Here is a 20862-nt window from a genome sequence, read left to right on the forward strand (position 1 = left end):
TTTCATTAATAGTGAGTTATTAAGTAACGAGTGAGTAATAGGGATTAAAACTTAGGGAGCATCAGACTTGAAAAAGTACAATTTGGTGACCATAAACATGTACTAACAAGTAAAGACGATTCCTGGGGGGAAACAGTAATTGGTAACTCCTGTATTATAGAGAATGGGAGGTGGAATATGAAAACGAGGAAATAGCCATTGCGTGCATAGACACATAAGTCTGCACCCCCGCATTTCCTAAACAAAAGGAACAGGCTTTATAATACACGTTGAAGAAGTTAAAAGTATACCCGCTTTTTTTAAAAAAATATATTTTACTGATATTTTATAGAGAGGAAGGGAGAGGGATAGAGAGTTAGAAACATCGATGAGAGAGAAACATCGATCAGCTGCCTCCTGCACGCCCCCCACTGGGGATGTGCCCGCAACCAAGGTACATGCCCTTGACCGGAATCGAACCCGGGACCCTTCAGTCCACAGGCTGACGATCTATCCACTGAGCGACACCGGTTTCGGCAAAAGTATACCGGCTTGATTCACATCCCCTTCCAGTCTGCCCTCTTCCCTTCATCATTTATTTAAAAAACCTTTTTATTATTAGTATTATTGATTTCAGAGAGGAAGGGAGAGAGAGAAACATCAATGATGAGAATCCTGGATCTGCTGTCTCTTGCACACCCCCTCCTGGGGATGAAGCCACACGGGGGCCCCTGCTCTCGGCCGGAATCGAACCCGGGACCCTTCAGTCCGCAGGCCAACGCTCTGTCCCCTGAGCACCACCTGCCGGGCCCCTCACCATTGATGAGCATTTCCTCAGGCCGGCCCATGCTCTGATCCAAGCATGAACACATTCCTTCTGGTGCCCGGGGCCCTGGGAACTACGTTACCCAGGAGACTGTGCGCGAGGGACCGACAGGATGAGCCAATGGCGACTCAGGAGGAGGCACTTCCGGTCTGCGGGTCCCGCCAAGGCGGGACTTCCGGCCTCTCCCGTGGCGGTCACTTGGCACCTCACGGACCCTTTCATCGCGTCGGAGGCCGGGGACCGTGGGCCCAGAACGACCTGCTGGAACCTGGACGGCGCCGGAGGCCTGGTTTCCGCCGCGCAGACGCGGGGTGAGGCGGGCGGCTCCTCCGGGGACTGACAGGGACGGGGACGCCGACCCGGGCCGCCCCCCGCCCGCTCCTCCCGCTGATCCCGATGGCGGCGGCCGCGCCGAGGCGCCCGGATGAGGTGAGCGCGTCCCCCGGCCTCCCCGCCGCCCCACCCCCCAGCCCTGCAGCCCGGGGGCGGGAGCCCGTCCGTCCTGCCGCCCAGGCCCCGCGTGAGGGCCGGTGTGAAGGGGGGTAGGAGGTGGGGAGGGGCTGCGGGGGAACCGCGCAGGGCGGCTGAGCCGGGAGCATCCGGGAACCTGGGCTCCTTTTTGCCGCGCACCAGGGACAGACTGGCGTCTGGACGGGCCGGGCTGGCGCGCCGTGGACGTTTGTGAACGGAAGAGGGACACTTGGGGGACAGGCCCGGTGCACAGAGTTAGTGCACGCGGGGGAGCGGTCCCTGGGGGCGGGGGGTGGGGGGCCTCAACATGGCCTGTGCCCTCTGGGGAGGTCCCACTGATGGCTTAGGCCCGCTCCCGCCCCTGCACCCCCCCCCGCCGTCCCCCCAGCGACTGGCCGAGCAGCGCTCCCCCTGTGGGAGCGCACTGACCCCCGGGGGCAACTCCTGCATCGAGCATCTGCCCCCGTGGTGGTCCGTGCGCCTCCTAGCTTCGGGCCAAAGCCGGCTCGCTGACATCCCCCAGGGGTCCCGGATTGCATAAGGGTGCAGGTCACGCTGAGGGACCCCCACCCGTACACCGTCAGGGCTGGGGAGGGACTGCGGGAAGGCTTCAGAGGGTGTCCATCCCGTCTCACTCCGTCCCAATCAGCTGGACCCCAGCAGCAAACTAACCTACCAGTCGGAGCATCAGAGCGTCTGCCCCCTGGTGGTCAGTGCACGTCATAGCGAGCGGTTGAGCAGCCTTAGCATAGCATTAGCATATTGCGCTTTGATTGGTTGAACGGCCAACCAGATGACCGGACAATTAGCATATTAGGCTTTTATTATATAGGATTTTTCAGTCTACACCCGAGGATATTTTTCCATTGATGTTTAGAGAGAGGGAAAGACAAATATCAATGTGAGAAAAACACATCGAACCCAGGACCCTTTGGTCCGCAGGCCAGATTCTATCCACTGAGCCAAACCGGCTAGGGCTGTGACAGGCCTTTTAATGTTTTACAAAAGCGGCTCAGAGAAAAAGAAAGAAAAAAAAGGCTGCTCAGAGAGAGAGCAAGTCTAGGATGGGAGTGAGGAGGCCCCAGGGGGAGGTCAGACTGATGGCGTGGGCCCGCTCCACCAACGCCATCGTGCTCGCCCGCTACTTGCGTTCTTGCCCAAGGTCACAGCTGACTCGGGCAGCATGGAGGGCACCGACTCCAGGGCGGCCGGGGGTTCCGCCAGACCCGCTCCCTTGGCGCTGCTGGGTGGTTGTCTGCGTCTTCCCACAGGTCCCCGGCATTGCAAAGCCGCTTCTAGCACCCACACAGGGAAGGGCAGGGTGTCCCAGCCCCTCCGCGGTCCTGACGCCACCCGGGTGACGTCTGCGATTGCCAGGTTCCGACGTTTTCATCTGTGTCCCAAGCTGGTGGGTCTGAGGCCTTTAGAGATCCCCAAGCCTAAAGGTCTGAGGTCGTGGTGTCTGCAGACTCTCCCCTTGGTATCTTCCCATCTCTTGGATGTGGGGACCCCTGGGGTACCCCCAATCCCTGTGTCCCGAGGGACGGGGCACAGGTGACCTGAAGGGGCTCCCATTTCTGGCAGCCGGTGTAAAGAGGCGTGGGAGGTTAACCCAGGGCAGACACCAGCAGGTGCAGATGCGCGGAGGTGCCGCGAAGCTGGGGATACGGAGGCAGTGCCGATCTCCATTCTTCCCTTTTTCTGTTTTCACTTTTTCATTTTAATAATTTGTTTTTAAATCCTCCCCCGAGGATGTGTTTACTGACTTGAAAGAGAGAAGCATGGATGTGAGAAACATCGCTCCCCTACACGTCCTGAGCAGGGATCAAACCCCCAAACCAGGTCTGCACCTGCAGGCTGTTGGCATTCGGGACAGCGCTCCAACCGACTGACCACCCTGCCGGCAGGTCTCCGTTCTTTTTAAGAATAAAGAGGAGGGTGCAGGGTCCTAGCCGGCTTGGCTCAGTGGATGGAGCGTCAGCCTGTGGACTGAAGGGTCCCAGGTTCGATTCCGGCCAAGGGCACATGCCTGGGTTGTGGGCTCGATCCCCAGTGGGGGGCGTGCAGGAGGCAGTGGATCAATGATTCTCATCATTGATGTTTCTATCTCTCCTTCTCTCTTCCTCTCTGAAATCAATAAAGAAATATATTTTTTAAAAGAAGAGCGGGCCGGGGAGGGGGGGCGGTCAGTGATCATGCCTGTAATGTAGCTGCCTAAGAGGTGGGGCATCTCTAGTGGAGGCAGATGGACAAGAAGAAGGAGTTGGTCTCTCCAGGATGTAATAGGTTTCTTCTGGCTGCACATGGAGGACAGATTATAGGGCTAAGGGAGGAGTCAGAGCCGAGGAGGGGCAACTGCTCTAATCCAGACGGAAGTTGTTGGACGGGAGTGGTGACGGTGGAGGTGGAAGAAGTTGGATTCTGGGTCCATTTTTAAAGACGGGCCATGTAGATTTTTGGACGTCGTAGGTGAGGGGAAAAAAGGAGGAATTGGGAACAACCTCAGGATTTTTGGTCTTAGCGGCTGAAGCAATGGAGGCCGTCGATGTTGATGGTTGACCTGGAACAGCCCATGATTCTGTGCGTTTGGGATTCTCACAATAAATCCACTTTTCATCACCAGTCACAGTTCGATGCAAAAAAGACTTTCTTTCGTGCCGTTGAAGCCACATTTTACTGATGACTTTTCGGTTTTCCATTTGTCTTTCCTTCAGTTGATGTGGCAGCACCCATTTTCCTTCCTTTAAAATCCTTCCCATTGCTTGTAAACGGTCGGAAATTGTTTGCTGAGCAGCGTTTAATCTTTCTGCAAGTTGTCTTTGAGTTTGACACGCATCTTCATCCAATAACACTTGTCATTGTTTGTCTGAGAAGTTTCAGAGACAGTGAGTGGAGGCATAAAGTGGGCAACGGGACACACAGGCCGGGAAATCTGGGAGGGTTTCATGATGGAGACGTGCAAAAGCGATGGCTCTTACTGTGGACCAGGGTGGAGCGGTGGAGCACATGTAAGGAGGGGAGTGCAGGTCGTGGTGGTAATGCTAACTAATTATGGGACCAGAAAGACGAGCGTGCATGCTGAGGAGGGAAGTGATGGCGGGAATGGTGTGGGAGGGGGCTGATCTGGCAGGGGCTGGGGGAGCCCAGGCTTCCATGGAGCAGCCATGAAGGCGGAGGAGTAATTCAGAGATGACACCAGCCCCGGCCGGTTTGGGAGTGTCGGCCTGCGGACTGAAGGGTCCCGGGTTCAGTTCCAGTCAAGGGCACATGCGCGGGCTGTGAGCTCATCCCTAGCAGGGGGCACGCAGGAGGCAGCTGGTCAGTAGTTCTCTTCCATCATTGAGGTTTCTGTCTCTCCCTCTCCCTCCCTCTCTGAAGTCAGTAAAATTATGTTTTTAAAAAAGAGAGGAATGACACCAGAGGACGGGGCTTCTGTTTATCCACTGCTGTGTGGGCTCACCAGAACTTTGTGGTGAGTTTTTTTAATATATTTTATTGATTTTTTACAGAGAGGAAGGGAGAGAAAGAGAGTTAGAAACATCTATGAGAGAGAAACATCCATCAGCTGCCTCCTGCACACCTCCCACTGGGGATGTGCCCGCAACCAAGGTCCATGCCCTTGACCGGAATCGAACCTGGGACCCTTCAGTCCGCAGGTTGACGCTCTATCCACTGAGCCACACCGGTTAGGGCTTTGTGGTGAGTTTGGATGGAATCTGGGGAGTTCATACCTTGCCCGGGGATAAGGTCTGGGACAAATGTGGTCATTGTGTCAGTGTACCTGTAAGGGAGGTCGGGTGGAGGGAGCAGGATGTGGCTGCTGTGGGGATGTCAAGGACAGTGCAGAAAATAGAAGGGGGTTATTATTACCTGAAATTCACGTGTGGTTCTGGGTGGCGAATACTGAAGTGAATATCAGAGGCAGGCTGGGGGGTCTCCAGAGTCTCATTCGGGGCGTTTCGTGTTTGAGATCCCCCAGAGGACGGGCTGTGTACCCTTTGGGTGTCCTGTGCCAAGTACACGGTGAGTGCAGAGATCTGCCTGTGCTGTGGATCCGAAGGGGGCAGAGCTGCTGGACTGAACATGCAATCAGATTTTCAGCTGTCTTAGAGGCACAGTGTGGGAAACCCCAGGTAAATGGTTTCTCAGGAGGGGTGCAGGCCCCGTTCAGAGCGCAGACAACACTTATCTGCGTTCTCCCCCTCCCCCCCTTCCCCCTGACCCGCCTCCTATTGTTGCTGAGAGCGAGAACGGTGATTAATGGCTCTGTGAGCACCAGGGCCTGGCATCTCCTCTGAGGGGGGAGCCCTAGAGGATGATGGGCAACGGGAAGATGTGTGAGGAGCTGGTACCGAGAGACACTGTTCATGTTTTGTTTGTTTTAACCCTGACAGGACCGTGTGGCCTTTGAGGATGTCGCTCTGCACTTCTCCAAGGAGGAATGGCGCCTCCTTCCTGAGGCTCAGAGACGCCTGTACCTCGATGTGATGCTGGAGAACTTTGCCCTCGTGTCCTCCCAGGGTAAGACCCTCACTCTCCCCAGTGACCTGGACCGGCCTGTGCACTTCCCCACGTCCCCCTGCCCCGGGGGCTCCGTCCTCCCGTGTGGACTGTGGGCACCGGCTTGTGTCCTCCCAGGGTAAGACCCTCACTCTCCCCAGTGACCTGGACCGGCCTGTGCATTTCCCCACGTCCCCCTCCCCCAGGGGCTCCGTCCTCCCGTGTGGACTGTGGGCACCGGCTTGTGTCCTCTCAGGGTAAGACCCTCGCTCTCCCCAGTGACCTGGACCGGCCTGTGCACTTCCCCACGTCCCTCTTCCCCCAGGGGGCTCCGTCCTCCCGTGCGGACTGTGAGCACTGCCTGCCTCCCTGGTTTCTGGGCAGTTGCTGTCCTTGGCAGGGCCTGTCTGCCCGCACGGCCTCTCCTCCCTGCGGCCTGAATACATGCCGTGCTGAACGCGCACAGGAGCCCAATGACCCGCCTTGTCTTCCCTCGGCCTGGCGGGGCCGTGTATCCAGGCAGGTGGCACTTCAGTTTTCCCCTCCTTTTTTTTCTTCTTCTTTAATATATTTTATTGATATTTTACAGAGAGGAAGGGAGAGGGACAGAGAGCTAGAAACATCGATGAGAGAGAAACATCCATCAGCTGCCTCCTGCACACCTCCCACTGGGGATGTGCCCGCAACCAAGGTACATGCCCTTGACCGGGATCGAACCTGGGACCCTTGAGTCCGCAGGCCGACGCTCTGTCCGCTGAGCCACATAGGTTAGAGCTCCCCTCCTTTCTTTATTTGACATTTTCTTGTGCTTGCCTATGCTGGCAATTACAGGCATCATCATGGTCATTACTTACCAGTCCCATAGGTTATTTTTTATTTAATTTGTTTATTTTAATATTTTTTATTGATTTCAGAGAGGAAGGGAGAGGGAGAGGGAGAGAGAGAGAGAGAGAGAAACGTCAGTGATGACTGCCTTCTGCATGCCCTCTGCTGGGGATCGAGCCTACATCCCAGGCATGTGCCCTTGTCTGGAATCGAACCCGGGATCCTTCAGTCTGCAGGCCAATGCTCTGTCCACTGAGCCACACCAGCTAGGGCTCCATGGGTTATTTTTTAAGACTGTCCTGTATGGTTCTATTTGTAGTATTTAGATCTTTTTTTCTGGCTTTATTGAGGTATAACTGACAAACACTATTGTACATATTTAAAATGTATGATATGATTTATTGTACATATACATTGTGAAACGATTAGTGCAATCAAATTAACGCATCCATCACCTTACGTACGGCCTGGATACTACTCATGGCTTCTTGGAAGGCATCCCCCCCGATTAGAGCAGACTATTGTATTTACCTTCTTAATGTGCGCTCTTAGCAAATGTCAAGTACACAGTACAGCATTATTAACTATAGTCACCATGTTTTACATTAGAATCTCAGAACTTAATTTTGTAACTCACCAATATCTCCCCATTTCCCTTAACCCCTAGTCCCTGGCATTCTTTTTGTTTTTATGATTCAACTCTTCTTTTAAGATTCCACATGTAAGTGATATTACACAGTATTTGTCTTTCTCAGTCTGGCTTATTTCACTTTGCTTTATGCCCTTCAGGTTCATTGATGTTGTTACAAATGCAAGATTTTCTTTTTATGGCTGAATAGTACCCCATTGTGTGTGTGTGTGTGTGTGTGTGTGTGTGTGTGTGTGTGTCAGACTTTCTTTATCCATTCAGTTGTAGACAGATTCTTTAGGTAATTTCTTAACATGGCTATTATGAATAATGCTGCAGTAAACATAGGCGTGCACATATCTCTTTGAGATACTGATTTTTGTTTCTTTTGGATAAAGTACAATAGAAGTGGGGTTGTTGGACCATATGGTAGTTCTATTTTGAATGTTTTGAGGAACTTCCCTACAGTTGGTTATAGTGGCTGTATGGAGGTGCGGTCCTGCAGTATACAAAGGTTTCCTTTTCTTCACATCCTGGTTACACTTGTTATCTCTTGTTGTGTGTGTGGTTTTTTTTTTGTTGTTTTGTTGTTTTGTTGTTGTTAGTAGCCATCCTAACAGCTGTGAGGTGGTGTGTCATTGTGGTTTGAATTTGCATCTTTGTGGTATCTCTTTGCCATTTGTATGTCTTTGAGTAAATATCCGTACACATCCTTTGCCATTTTTAATTGAATTATTCTTTTGTTGTTGAATTGTGTGAGTTTTTTATATATACATTCTGGATTTTTTTTTTCTTCACCTGAGGACAGATTCATTTATTTATTTAGAGAGACAGGGGAAGGGAGTAACGGAAGGGTGGGGGGGAGAGAGAGAGAGAGCGCGCGAGAGAGAGAAATGGATGGGGTTGCCTCTCACACTCATTCCCCAGCTGGGGCAGGGATCGAGCCTGCAACCCAGGAATGTGCCCTGACTGGGAATTAAACCTGTGACCTTTTGGTGCACTCCAACCAACTGAGCCATACTTGTCAGAGCTATATATTCTGGATATTAATCCCTTATTGGATACATCTTTGGCAAATATTTTCTCCTATTTCTTAGGTTGCCTTTTTATTTTGTTGATTATGCCTCTTGCTGTGTAGAAGCTTTTTGGTTTCATGTCGCCCACTTGCTTATTTTTGCTTTTGTTGTCTGTGCTGTTGCTTTCATATCCAAAAATATCATTGCCAACACCAAAGTCCAGGAGCTTTTCCTTTACACTTTCTTCTAAAAGTTTAACAATTTCAGGTCTTAAATCTTTTTTACGTTCAAGTTACTTTTAATTTTCGCACATAATAATGATCCATTTTTCTCATCCCTTGTTTATTTTTCCTTTATTGATCTTAGAGAGGGAGAGAGAGAGAGAGAGAAACATCGATTAGCTGTTCCACCTATTTATGCATTAATTGATTGATTCTTGTTCCAACCCGCAACCTTGGTGTACTGGGATGATGCTGGTCACCAAGTGAGCTCCCTGGCCAGGGCTCATCATCATTTATTGAAGAGACTGTCCTTTCCTCAGGTGTGTTCTTGGCTCCCCAGGTAAAGATGATCTGACCACAGATGCTGGGCTTTATTTCTGGGCTCTGCTCTTTTCCATTCGTCTATTTTTATGCCGGTACCAAGTGTTGTGATTGCTTACAGCTTTGCAATATTTTGAGATAGGAAGTGCGATGGCTTTCGCTTTTGTGTTTTTCTTTCTGTTGTTTTGTTTTGTTTTTTTTTTGTTTTGTTTTGTTTTGTTTTTTAAGATTCCTGCCAGGCTGGCATCACCCTATGAATCAGGAGATCATGATTCCATTCCTGGCCAGGGCACATGCCCGGGTTGCCAATCAGTGATTCTCATCGTTGATGTTTCTGTCTCTCTCTCCCTCTCCCTTCCTCTCTGAAATCAGTAAAAACCTATGTATATATTTTTTAAAAGGATTGCTTTGGCTATTTGGATTTTTTGTGTGGTTCCATACGGATTTTAGGATCTTCTTACTGAATTTATTGGGGTGACACTGGTTAACAAAGTAATACCAGTTTCAATTCTATAACACATCATCTTTCCACTATGTTCATCATCCCAAATCAAGTGGGTTGTTTTTTCTGTATCCGTGAAATATGTCATTGGAATTCTGATATGAATTACATAGAATCTGTAGATCACACTGGGGAGATTACCTGGGTAAAATGAACATAACAATATTTATTCTTTCAGTCCAAGAACACTGGATATTTTTCTATTTATTTGTAACTTCTTCAATAATTTTCAGAATAAAGATCTTTCACCTCCTAGGTTAAATTTATTCATGAGTGCTTTATTATTTTTTATGCTATTTTTTTATTGTTAATCCTCACCTCAGGATATTTTTTTTTTAATTTATTTTTTTAAATACGTTTTTATTGATTTTAGAGAGAGGAAAGGAGATGATAAAAAGATAGAAACACTCATGAGAGAGAAACATCAATTGGCTGACTCCCACACATCCCCTGTTGGGGATCAAGATCCTAACCCAGGGGTGGGCAAACTTTTTGACTCGAGGGCCACAATGGGTTCTTAAACCGGACCGGAGGGCCGGAACAAAAGCATGGATGGAGTGTTTGTGTGAACTAATATAAATTCAAAGTAAAGGAGCGGAGGGGAGAGCAAGAGAACCGGATGATAGAACAGCCGGATCCGGCCCGCGGGCCGTAGTTTGCCCACGGCTGTCCGAACCCCAGCATGTGCTCTATCCTGAATCTAACCAGGAATCAATATGGTGACCTCTTGGTGCATGGGACGACCTTCACTCCATTGAGCCACACCGGTCAGGGCACTGATGCTATTTTAAATGGGATTTTTAAAAATTTCCTTTGCAGATAGTTTATTTTTGGTGTGTATAAACACAGCTGCGTTAAAAAAATTTTTTTTTTCTAATACATTTTGTTTGTTTTGTTTTCGGTTTTTTTTTTTTTAGAAGATATTTATTAAATCTGGGGACAGTGAAACAAGGAAGGGCCTGGGATAGAAGAAGCAACAAGAGAGGGATTGGTGGGGAAATGAGCCACTTTGGCTCACGAAGACGTCAGAAAACGTGGCTTTGGGGACAGGGTCAGGGGTTAGCCTGGGACAAGCTGCTGCTGCCATTACTCCCTGGTTGCAGGTCTCACGGGGTCCCTTATCGTTTAGGAGATGCATGGGTATGGAGGAGGAATAGAGGAAAGAGAAAGATGCAGGTGTTTTCCTGGGACTGAAAACAATAGGTTGTTTGTTTTTTAGAGGAGGGAGGGAGAGGCACAGAGAAAGAGAAACGTTGATTTGTTGTTCCACTTGTTTACTAGTATGCACGAAATTCATGCAAGAGTAGGCCTTCCTTCCCCTGGCTGCCGGCTCCGGCTTCCCTCTGGCACCCAGGACCCGGGCTTCCCTTGCAGCCCTGGCTTCGTCTGGAAGGTTGTCCAGATGGATGTCTGGTCTAATTAGCATATTATGCTTTTATTATTATAGATTGGTTGCTGCTTTTAAAAAATTTTTTTTTTTTTAATTTCAGAGAGTAAGGGAGAGGAAGAGAGAGAGAGAGAAACATCGATGACAATCATTGATCGGTCGCCTCCTGCATGTCCCCCACTGGGAACCGAGACCGCAACACAGGCATGGGCCCTTGACTGCAGTCGAACCCAGGACCCTTCAGTCTGCAGGCCGACGCTCTGTCCACTGAGCATGGTTGGTGCTTTTTTATATGCCCTGATCGAAGAATGAACCTGCAACCTTGGCCTATTGGGATGACTCTAACCAACTTAGCTAACTGGCCATGGCAACTGAGTTTTGTATATTGATTTTTTTTTTTAATCCTACAACTTTACTGAATTCATTGATTAATTCTAAGGGTGTTTTGGTGGAGTCTTGAGTGTTTTCTATATATAAGATGATGTCATCTGCAAACAGACAGTTTTGCTTCTTCCATTCTAATTTGGGTATTCTTTATTTTTCTACTAGAGGCCCAGTGCACGAAATTCGTGCATGGGTAGGGTCCCTAGGCCTGGCTGGCGATCAGGACCGATCTGTGGGGTGACCGGCAGGGTGTTCGGGACCCCTGGCTCACCCCCACCTTAGCCTGGCACCACCCCCTCACCTGCTCCATCATCGCGCTGCATTCCCGCTCTCCTCGGGGCCCATCAGGGCCGGCAGTGCTTCACTGCCTCCCGCTGCCAGCGCCGAGTCGCTGACACCCACCATGTTCTGTGCCACCCCCTGGTGGTCAGTGCACATCCAACTCCCCGTTGGTTGAACTCCTGCCCATGGGGACAATTCGAAGATTAGCCTTTGTCATATAGGATTGTATTCCTGTACTACCAGTTGTGATATCTCCTTTTATTTCTGATCATATGTGTCTTTTCACTTAGTGTATCTAAATGCTTATCAATTTATCCTTTCAAAATACCAATTCTTTTTCATGAATCTTTTCAATTATTTTTTTCTCTCTCCTTTTCACTTATTTCTGCTATGTTTGTTATTTGCTTTCTTTACTAACTTTTACCTTAGTTTGATGTTTTTTTCTTCTTCTTTTTATAATCCTCACCCAAGGATTTTTCCATTGATTTTTAGAGAGAGTGGAAGAGAGAGGGAAAGACAGAGAAATATCGATGTGAGAGAAACACATCAATTAGTTGCTCTCTGCTCCGGCCCTGACTAGGACCAGGGCCAAGGAGGAGCCTGCAACCAAGGTAGTAACCTTAACCAAAATTGAACCTGGGACCCTTCGGTCCGCAGGCAGACACTGTCCACTGAACCAAACCTGCTAGGGTTGTTGTTTTTTCTTATACCTAAAATATAAAGGGAGGTTGTTTGAGATCTTTCTTTTATCTTAAGGTAGGCATTTATTACTATAACCTTACCTCTGCTGCTTTTGTTGCATTTTGGTGTGTTATGTTTCCGTTTTCATTTGTCTGACTATGTAGTTTTGATGTCATTGACCCATTGATTTTTCAGGAGTTTGTTGCTTAAATTTTACATATTTGTTATTTTCCAGCTTTCTTTCTCTGATGATTTCTAGTTTCATGCCATTTTGTTTGGAAAAGATATTTGATATGATTTCGGCCTTCTTAAGTTTGTTAACACATTAAGCGCCCAACCTGTTTTGTCTTCCCGACAGAAAGTATAGTGTCAGTCAACGGTGACTGACTGGGCGCTTAACGTGTTAAGACTTGTTTTGTGACCTAACATGATTTGTTATATCATATGTTCATTTTGGACTTGAGAAGAATGTGTATACTGCTGCATGTTCTGTATATATCTGTTGTTTTTAAATTTTTTATTTATTGATTTTAGAAGGGGCAGAGGGAGAGAGGGAGAAATATTGATTTTTTTGTCCCACTTATTTATGCATAAATTCATTGGTTGATTCTTGTATGTACCCTGAGCAGGTCTTGAACCTGCAACCTTGCCATATCAGGACCACTCTGTAACCAAATGAGCTACCTGGCCAGGGCCAGGTCCATTTGCTCTTAAGAAAAGTTCAGGTTCGATATTCTTTTACTGCTATTTTTGTCTGGGTGATCTATCCAATGTTGAAAGTGGAGTATTGAAGTCACCAACTATTACTGCATTGCTGTCCATTTCTTTCTTCAGATCAGTACTTCCTAAATATAGTTATGTGTTCTGATATTGGGTACATATGTACTCATAACAGTTTCATTTTCTTGATTACTTGGCTGCTTTATCATTATATAAAGAAGTTCTTTGTCACTTGTGACAGTTTTTGACTTAAAGTCATGTAGTCTGACATAATCATAGTTATCCCTGCTCTTTTTTTGTTGAAGATTTACACATTTGTGGTTGGGTTGCCCCTTGCCAATAAAGTCAGCGTGTAATTTACCATCATTTCTTTGCACTTAGGTTGCTGTTGTGGAACAAAGAATGTGGAGGCACCATTTGAACAGAGCATTCCTGTGGGAGTATCACAAGCCAGGACTTCCAGGGAATCTCAGTCTTCCCAGAAGACCCACCCCTGTGAGATGTGTGGTCCAGTCTTGACAGATATCTTCCATTTGACTGAGCACCAGGAAACACTACACAGACTGAAGTGTGGGGCATGTGGAAAACAATTTTATTTCAGTGCCAACTGTCAACATGACCAGGAGCAGCTCATGGGAGAGAAACCCTTTATAAGTGTTGCGGATAGACCCTCGTTTGAAAAGAGCTGCAATGTCCATAAGTCACGGAAGCCCTCTACCCGTGAGGGGGTTGGGAAGGACTGCCTGACCTCCTCAGGACATCTCCAACAGGCCACTCACACCAGAGAGAAGCCAAACAAAATCTCCAAATGTAGGGGGACTTTTCAGCACAGAAAAAGCAACTATACTAGGGAAGAATGTGAGAAAACTTTCAGTCCTAAACACACACATGTTCAGGACTCGGGAGTGCACATTAAAAAACAGTGTTTTGTGTGCCGTGAGTGTGGGAAAACATTCAGGTACAAATCCTCATTTGTTATTCACCAGAGAGTCCACAATGATGACAGAATTCATGTATGTGATGACTGTGGGAAATCCTTTAGGGGAAGCTCAGCCTTCAATCAACACCGAAGAATTCATTCCGCAGCAAGGCAGCACAAGTGTGGAAAATGTGGGAAATCCTTTAACCAAAAATTTGTCCTCATTTATCCTCAGAGAAGCCACACTGGAGAAAGTTGTTATGTCTGTTGTGAATGTGCACCATCTTTCAGGCAAAGCTCTGCTCTTATTCCACAACAACAGACAGTTTATTCTGGAGAAATGAGTTTTGAGTGCACCGAATGCGGGAAATTCTTTAAACGGAAATCTGACCTTATTGAACATGGGAGAGTTCATACAGGAGAAAGGCCTTACGAGTGTAGTGAATGTGGGAAATCTTTCACTTCTAGCTCTGCCCTTCGTTATCATCAGAGAGTTCACAGTGGAGAAAAGCCTTATAAATGCAATGAATGTGGGAAGTTTTTTACCTCTAGCTCTGGCCTCCGTTATCATCAGAGAGTTCATACAGGAGAACGACCATATGAGTGTAGTCATTGTGGGAAATCTTTTACTCAAATAAATCACCTCATTATACACCGAAGAATTCACACAGGGGAAAGGCCTTATGAGTGCAGTGAATGTGGAAAATCCTTTAGCCACAAATCTTATCTGTCCCAACACCAGAGAGTTCACACTGGAGAAAAGCCTTTTGAATGTAGTGAATGTGGGAAATCTTTCACCTCTGGCTCTGCCCTCTGTTATCATCAGAGAGTTCACTCTGGAGAAAAACCCTATGAGTGCAGTGAATGTGGGAAATCTTTTACCAATGGACCAATACTCATTCGACACCGCAGAGTTCACACAGGAGAAAGGCCTTACGAATGCAGTGAATGTGGGAAAACTTTCACCCAAAGAAATCATCTCAATATACACCAGAGAGTTCACACAGGAGAGAGGCCTTATGAGTGTCGTGAATGTGGAAAATGCTTTACCTCTGGCTCCTCCCTTCGTTATCATCAGAAAGTTCACATTGGAGAAAAACCTTATGAGTGTAGTGAATGTGAGAAATCATTTATCTCTAGCTCTGCCCTCCGTTGTCATCAGAGAGTTCACACAGGAGAAAGGCCTTTTGACTGCAATGAATGTGGAAAATCTTTTAGGGATAGTTCCCAGTTGAATCAACACCAGAGGGTTCACACTGGAGAAAAACCTTATGAATGTACTGATTGTGGGAGAACCTTTAGCCAGAATTCGTACCTCTCTAAACACAGGAGAATTCACACTGGAGAAAGGCCTTATGAGTGTAGTGAATGTAGAAAGTCTTTTACTTCTGTCTCTGCTCTTGGATATCATCAGAGAGTTCACACGGGAGAGAGGCCTTACAAGTGCAGTGAATGTGAGAAGTCTTTTACAAATAGCTCAATACTCATTCGACACCGTAGAGTTCACACAGGAGAAAAGCCTCATGAGTGCAGTCAGTGTGGGAAATCCTTTACCCAAAGAATTCACCTCATTATTCACCAGAGAGCTCACACAGGAGAAAGGCCTTACGAATGCAGTGAATGTGGGAAATCTTTTACTTCTCGTTCCACCCTCCAGTATCATCAGAGAGTTCACACGGGAGAACGGCCTTTTGAGTGCATCGAATGTGGCAAATCTTTTAGCCGAAAATCTAACCTTTCTCAGCACATGAGAGTTCACACTGGAGGAAGGCCTTAGATGTGTAGGACTTCTAAGGTGGTTTTGTTTGTTTGCTTGTGTTTTTTGTTTTCAGTGTTAATAACACTGGAGGAAACTCTGAGGTTCCATTTGCCTGAATTTGATCTCGGGCATAAAACATCAACAGTAGGGTGGTTCCCCATAAGTTTTAGTTATGTGGGAAGCATATGTGTCTACGTTGTACTTTCTGATCTACACACATCTTTTGCCAGATTTATGTCACTACAGATGTCTCTGGTCAAAGATGTTTCACCTGTAACATCTAGAAGGTTCCCACAGTTTGCATCAGTCACCATACTAATGTGCTCAGGGTGGCTTACTCTGTTTCTTGGTTTGTTGGAGGAAATTAGGAATAGCCTGAGCCCTTAGGGGATCTGCATTCTGTTCACTCTGAATAGTTGGGCAATGGACCTGATGCGGTGATAACCCAGAGAACGTCATCTGAATTCAACTGGCACCCTGAGAAGGACTTTTTCAGGGTCCTGGTTTCCCTGGATACCTGTGACGAATATTTCCAATTTCCAAGTCACCAGTGCAAGAAGTACCAGGTCCGTGTTCCTTGGGTTTGTGAAATAATGACTCTCTTACTGTTTTAAGTACTCTTCAATCTTGGGTACACTAGTTAATGTGTGGTGTAATCTATAAGCAGATTTGGGTTCTACAAACAACTTTTTATGGGAGGGGCCTCCAAGTGTCTCTGTTACAGGGAATGGCCTGGGGACAGAAACTAGCTCACCGGGTTTTGCCAAATTTGCGTTCATGTTCACATCTTTCGAGGAAAGATTGCGGGGCTTTCTGGTCATGTGAAGCCTAAATGCTATGAACTTTAGGAGCCTCAGAAATCACCCTAAGGAGGGTCAGGGTGTGCAACCTCAAGTGCTTCTGGGAGCAGCATTAATTTATACCTTGTTCACAAGGTATGCCAGTAGTTTTCAAGGGAATTATTTTCCAAGTTCTTACAAAGAGCCATGTGCCCTTATGTCCACAATTACATGGTTGATGGTAACTGGCTGTGGGATGTAGGGGTTAGGGGAAAGCCATGCTTGCTACAGAATCACTGGCTTAATTGGTATTGTTGGAGACCGCATCCAACTGGATGGAATGTGCCTCTCCTAAACGTGCATCCGGAAATGTTTCTGCGAAAAAGAATGTATCAGTGTGTACACAAATCTGAGGGTCTCCAGGCATGTTTATCTTCTGTGACTTACGTCATTTTCATCGAAGATAATCAAAAGATTTTTAGGCCTGGCCAGTGTTGCTCAGTGGTTGAGCATTGACCTATGAACCAGGAGGTCACAGTTTGATTCCTGGTCAAGGCACATGCCTGGCTTGCGAGCTAGATCCCCAGTAGGGTGTGTGCAGGAGGCAGCCAATCAATAATTCTCATCATTTTATTTTATTTTATTTTATTTTATTTTATTTTAAATATATTTTTTATTGATATTTTACAGAGAGGAAGGGAGAGGGATAGAGAGCTAGAAACATCGATGAGAGAGAAACATCAATCAGCTGCCTCCTGCACACCCCCCACCGGGGATGTACCCGCAACCAAGGTACATGCCCTTGACCGGAATTGAACCCGGGACCCTTCAGTCCGCAGGCCGACGCTCCATCCACTGAGCCAAACCGGTTTTGGCATCATTTTATTTTTTTGTTGTTGATCCTCACCCAAGGATATTTTTCCATTGATATATTTTTTTTAAATATATTGATTCAGAGAGAAAGGAAGAAGGAGAAAGAGAAACATCAGTGATGAGAGAGAATCATTGATCAGCTGCCTCCTGCACACCCCCCACTGGGGATCGAGCCCACGACCCAGGCATGTGCCCTTGGCTGGAATTGAACCTGGGACCCTTCGGTCAGCAGGCCGACGCTCTATCCACTGAGCCAAGCCAGCTAGGGCACCATTGATCTTTTTTAGAGAGCGGGAAAGAGAAATATCGATGTGGGAGAAACACATCTGCTGGTTGCCTTCTGCATGGGCCCTGACCATCGGAAAGGAGCCTGCAACCAAGGTACGTGCAGAATTGAACCCAGGAACCTTTGGTTCACAGGCTGACGCTCTACCCACTGAGCCAAACAGGCTAGGGTTGATTCTTATCATTGATGTTTCTATCGCTATCTTTTACAAAAAATTTTGTGGCCCGGCTGGCATGGCTCAGTGGTTGAGTGTCGATCTATGAACCAGGAGGTCATGGTTTGATTCCTGCTCAGGGAATCTGCCCAGGTTGCAAGCTTGATCCCCAGTGTGGGGGCATGCAGAAGGTAGCCGATCAGTGATTCTGTAATCATTGATGTTTCTATCTTTCCCTCTCTCCTCTATGACATCAATAAAAATGTATTTTTAAAAATAAATAAAATGTCAACATTTAAAAAATTTGTGTGTGTGTGTGTGTGTGTGTATGAATTTCTATAGGGTCTTAGATGTTCATCTCAAGACCACTGGTGCCCAGGCAGGAAATCAAAGATAAAGAAAAGGGGTCATATTCCAGGGATATGACATTGTTACCCAGCCAGCATTCCTGTTGATTTCAATGAAAGTCCATTGTTTGATATACTTGTTGTCACTAAGCAAGACTGACCCCAAGAGGGTATGAGAACGTGGATTGAATATAGAGTTGCAAACTGTATTTTTAAAGAGTTGAAGATAATTTTTTTATCTTGAGACATTTTAAAAAATCTTTATTCTGTTATAAGATACATGTGGTAAATGACATTTTAAGTATAGTATTTGATGAACTTTGACATGTATTAAGCTGAAACCATCATCATAGTCAACCATATGTGTTACTATTTACTTCATGTCCTTTTATAATCTCTCCTTGCCATTAATTTACTTTTCATTTTAATAGCTGACTTTGCATTTCATAGAATTTATATGGTGACAATAAAAGTGGATTTTCTGCCTTCAGTTCTGTTGCATAAATAGTTGAAGATGTATTTAATGATGTGTTAGTACCTCATCATTTCTTTTCCAGAGAAATATTATCTTTGACTATATTACCTTCAAATATATAAACCATTAGTGTACCCATTCATTTTGTACATGCACACTGGGTTATTTCTAATTTTTGACTCTTGGAAATAAACCTGGGCCCTGGCTGGGTAGCTGAGTTTGTTAGAGCGCTCTCCTGATAGGTCAAGGTTGCAGGTTCAATCCCCTTTCAGGAGAGCACGTTGGGGAATCAACCAATGAATGCATAAACATTGGAAAAACAAATGTATGTTTCTGTCTCTATTACTGTCTGTCTCCCTAAAATAGATTTTTAAAAATAAGCAAGTAAAGCTGGTACAAGCATATGTGTATCATTACATAGACTTGTTTACTTTTGTCAATAATTCAGTGAATAGTCTGAGTCCTAGACTACATGAATATTTAACTTAACAGTATTAGCAAGTCGTGGTATAAACTGTCTTATATCTTTGTTTTGTGCCTCACTGTTATTTGATTGCATTTCCTGACATTTATGGAGAGCCTTTTTTTCAGATGTGTATTTGCTAGATATCTGTACGTTGGATAAAATGTGTTCAACCTAATTGGCTGTCAATTTTGGCTATTTTTTCATGTATTTATTTGTTTGTTATATGTTTTTTTTTTAAAAGAACAGTGAACCCTGGCCAGTTTGGCTCAGTGGGTAGAGCATTAGCCTGCAGACTGAAGGGTCCTGGGTTGAATTCCAGTCAAGGGCACATGTCTGGCTGCTGGATCCCCAGTAGGGGGTGTGCAGGAGGCAGCCAATCAATGATTCTCATCTATGTTTCTGTCTTTCTCTCTGCCTTCCCCTCTGAAATCAATAAATATATATATATATATATATATATTTTTTTTTTTTTTTTTTTAAAAAGAGGAGACATGTATATTGGTTACACGAAATCCATTGCTAACAGATTAGGGAGGTAGGAGAAAGCAAATTGAGGGAACCGGAAGGGCGGATCCTGTTGGCTAAAATGTAAAATGATAAACATTTTTTTTTTTTACATAGCTGGGTACAGGATAGTGAACAGTCAATAATTAATAACAGTGGGGGGACTTGTGGTCTTTCAGAGTGGTGCCTGTGCTTTGAGGATTCGGGAGAAAAGGGAAATTACATAGGCATTCCAAGATATGTTATTGTAGATGCAAAAAGATAGCAGACAGGCTCAGGGTAAAGGTTGACCTTTGTCAGGGAAGATACTGGCCTAGGACATGAGTACCCACCATCAAATGCTTTAAGAAAATGTTTTTATTGATTTTAGAGGAAGGGAGGGAGAGAGAAACATCGATGATGACAGAGAATCACCTATTTGCTGCCTCGTATACGCCCCCCCACTGGGGATTGACCCACAGCCCGGGCACTGCTTCTGGTTAAAAAGTTAATTTTAGACGATCCTTTGTGGCTGTTTTAGGACTCTGAATGTGCAAGGCCCCGCAGGCCTTACCTGAGCTAGTCAGGTTAGCATCTGGCCACTTTTTGTCCACACTCTAAAGCCTGCAAAGACCTCAGCCAGATGGGACATTGAAGATGGTTTCAGACAAAGACCTCTGCACCTACTGCAATCTGAGAAATCATTTTAAATTTTCAAATAGGAGAAGTCTCATTACAGGATCACTATGGATCTTTTTTTATAATATTTTTATTTTTGTTGATTTCAGAGAGGAAGGGAGAGGGAGAGAGAAACATCAATGATGAGAGAGAATCTGATCGTTATTAATTTTTTTTTGCATATGTGCATACCCATGATTTATTGCTAATTGTAATACATGTGTACTATAAAAGAATTATCATGTGATTCCTGGTCAGGGCACATGCCCAGGTTGCTGGCTCAATCCCAAGTGGGATGTGTGCAGGAGGCAGCCGATCAATGGTTCTCTCTCATTATTGATGTTTATTTCTCTCCTTTCCTCTCCGAAATCAATAAAAATATATATTTTTTAAAAAGGTGCGGCGCTAGCTGGTTTGGCTCAGTGGATAGAGCGTCGGTCTGCGGACTGAAAGGTCCCGGGTTCGATTCCGGTCAATGGGCATGTACCTTGGTTGCGGGCACATGCCCAGTAGAGGATGTGCAGGAGGCAGCTGATCTATGTTTCTCTCATCGATGTTTCTAACTCTATTCCTCTCCCTTCCTCTGTAAAAAATCAATAAAATATATTTAAAAAAACGAAGTGTGTCCAACATTCTTGTGTTGTTTGTCCTATATGTGATGCAGTAAGTACGTTATTTTGTCAGATAAAGTTTTGAACACCCTGGAATGTAGGCATACCTCCCTTAATACTGTGTGGATCTTGACAGGTAATGCTTTTTTTGTTGTTAATTCTCACTTCAGGCTGTTTTTCCATTTATGTTTAGAGGGAGAGACAGAAACATCTGAGATATTTGGCTCTACCCCCTGAGCAAACCGGCTAGGGCAGACCATGCATTTTTATCAGCATGCACAGGGCCCAC

General features: G+C 46.1%; 1 protein-coding gene across 1 annotated transcript; it reads left to right on the plus strand.

Moving 5' to 3' along the window:
- Window positions 1–1027: 1027 nt before the first annotated feature.
- LOC308235018 (uncharacterized protein) lies at window positions 1028–19304 on the plus strand. The gene is made up of 3 exons (XM_080643618.1): window positions 1028–1234; window positions 5671–5797; window positions 13125–19304. Exons 1-3 carry the CDS (start codon window positions 1202–1204, stop codon window positions 15437–15439), a joined length of 2475 nt encoding a protein of 824 aa, XP_080499744.1. The 5' UTR covers window positions 1028–1201; the 3' UTR covers window positions 15440–19304.
- Window positions 19305–20862: the final 1558 nt, after the last annotated feature.

This window comes from Plecotus auritus (assembly GCF_963455305.1).
Source record: "Plecotus auritus genome assembly, chromosome: 10".
In the NCBI taxonomy this organism is placed as follows: Eukaryota; Metazoa; Chordata; class Mammalia; order Chiroptera; family Vespertilionidae; genus Plecotus; species Plecotus auritus.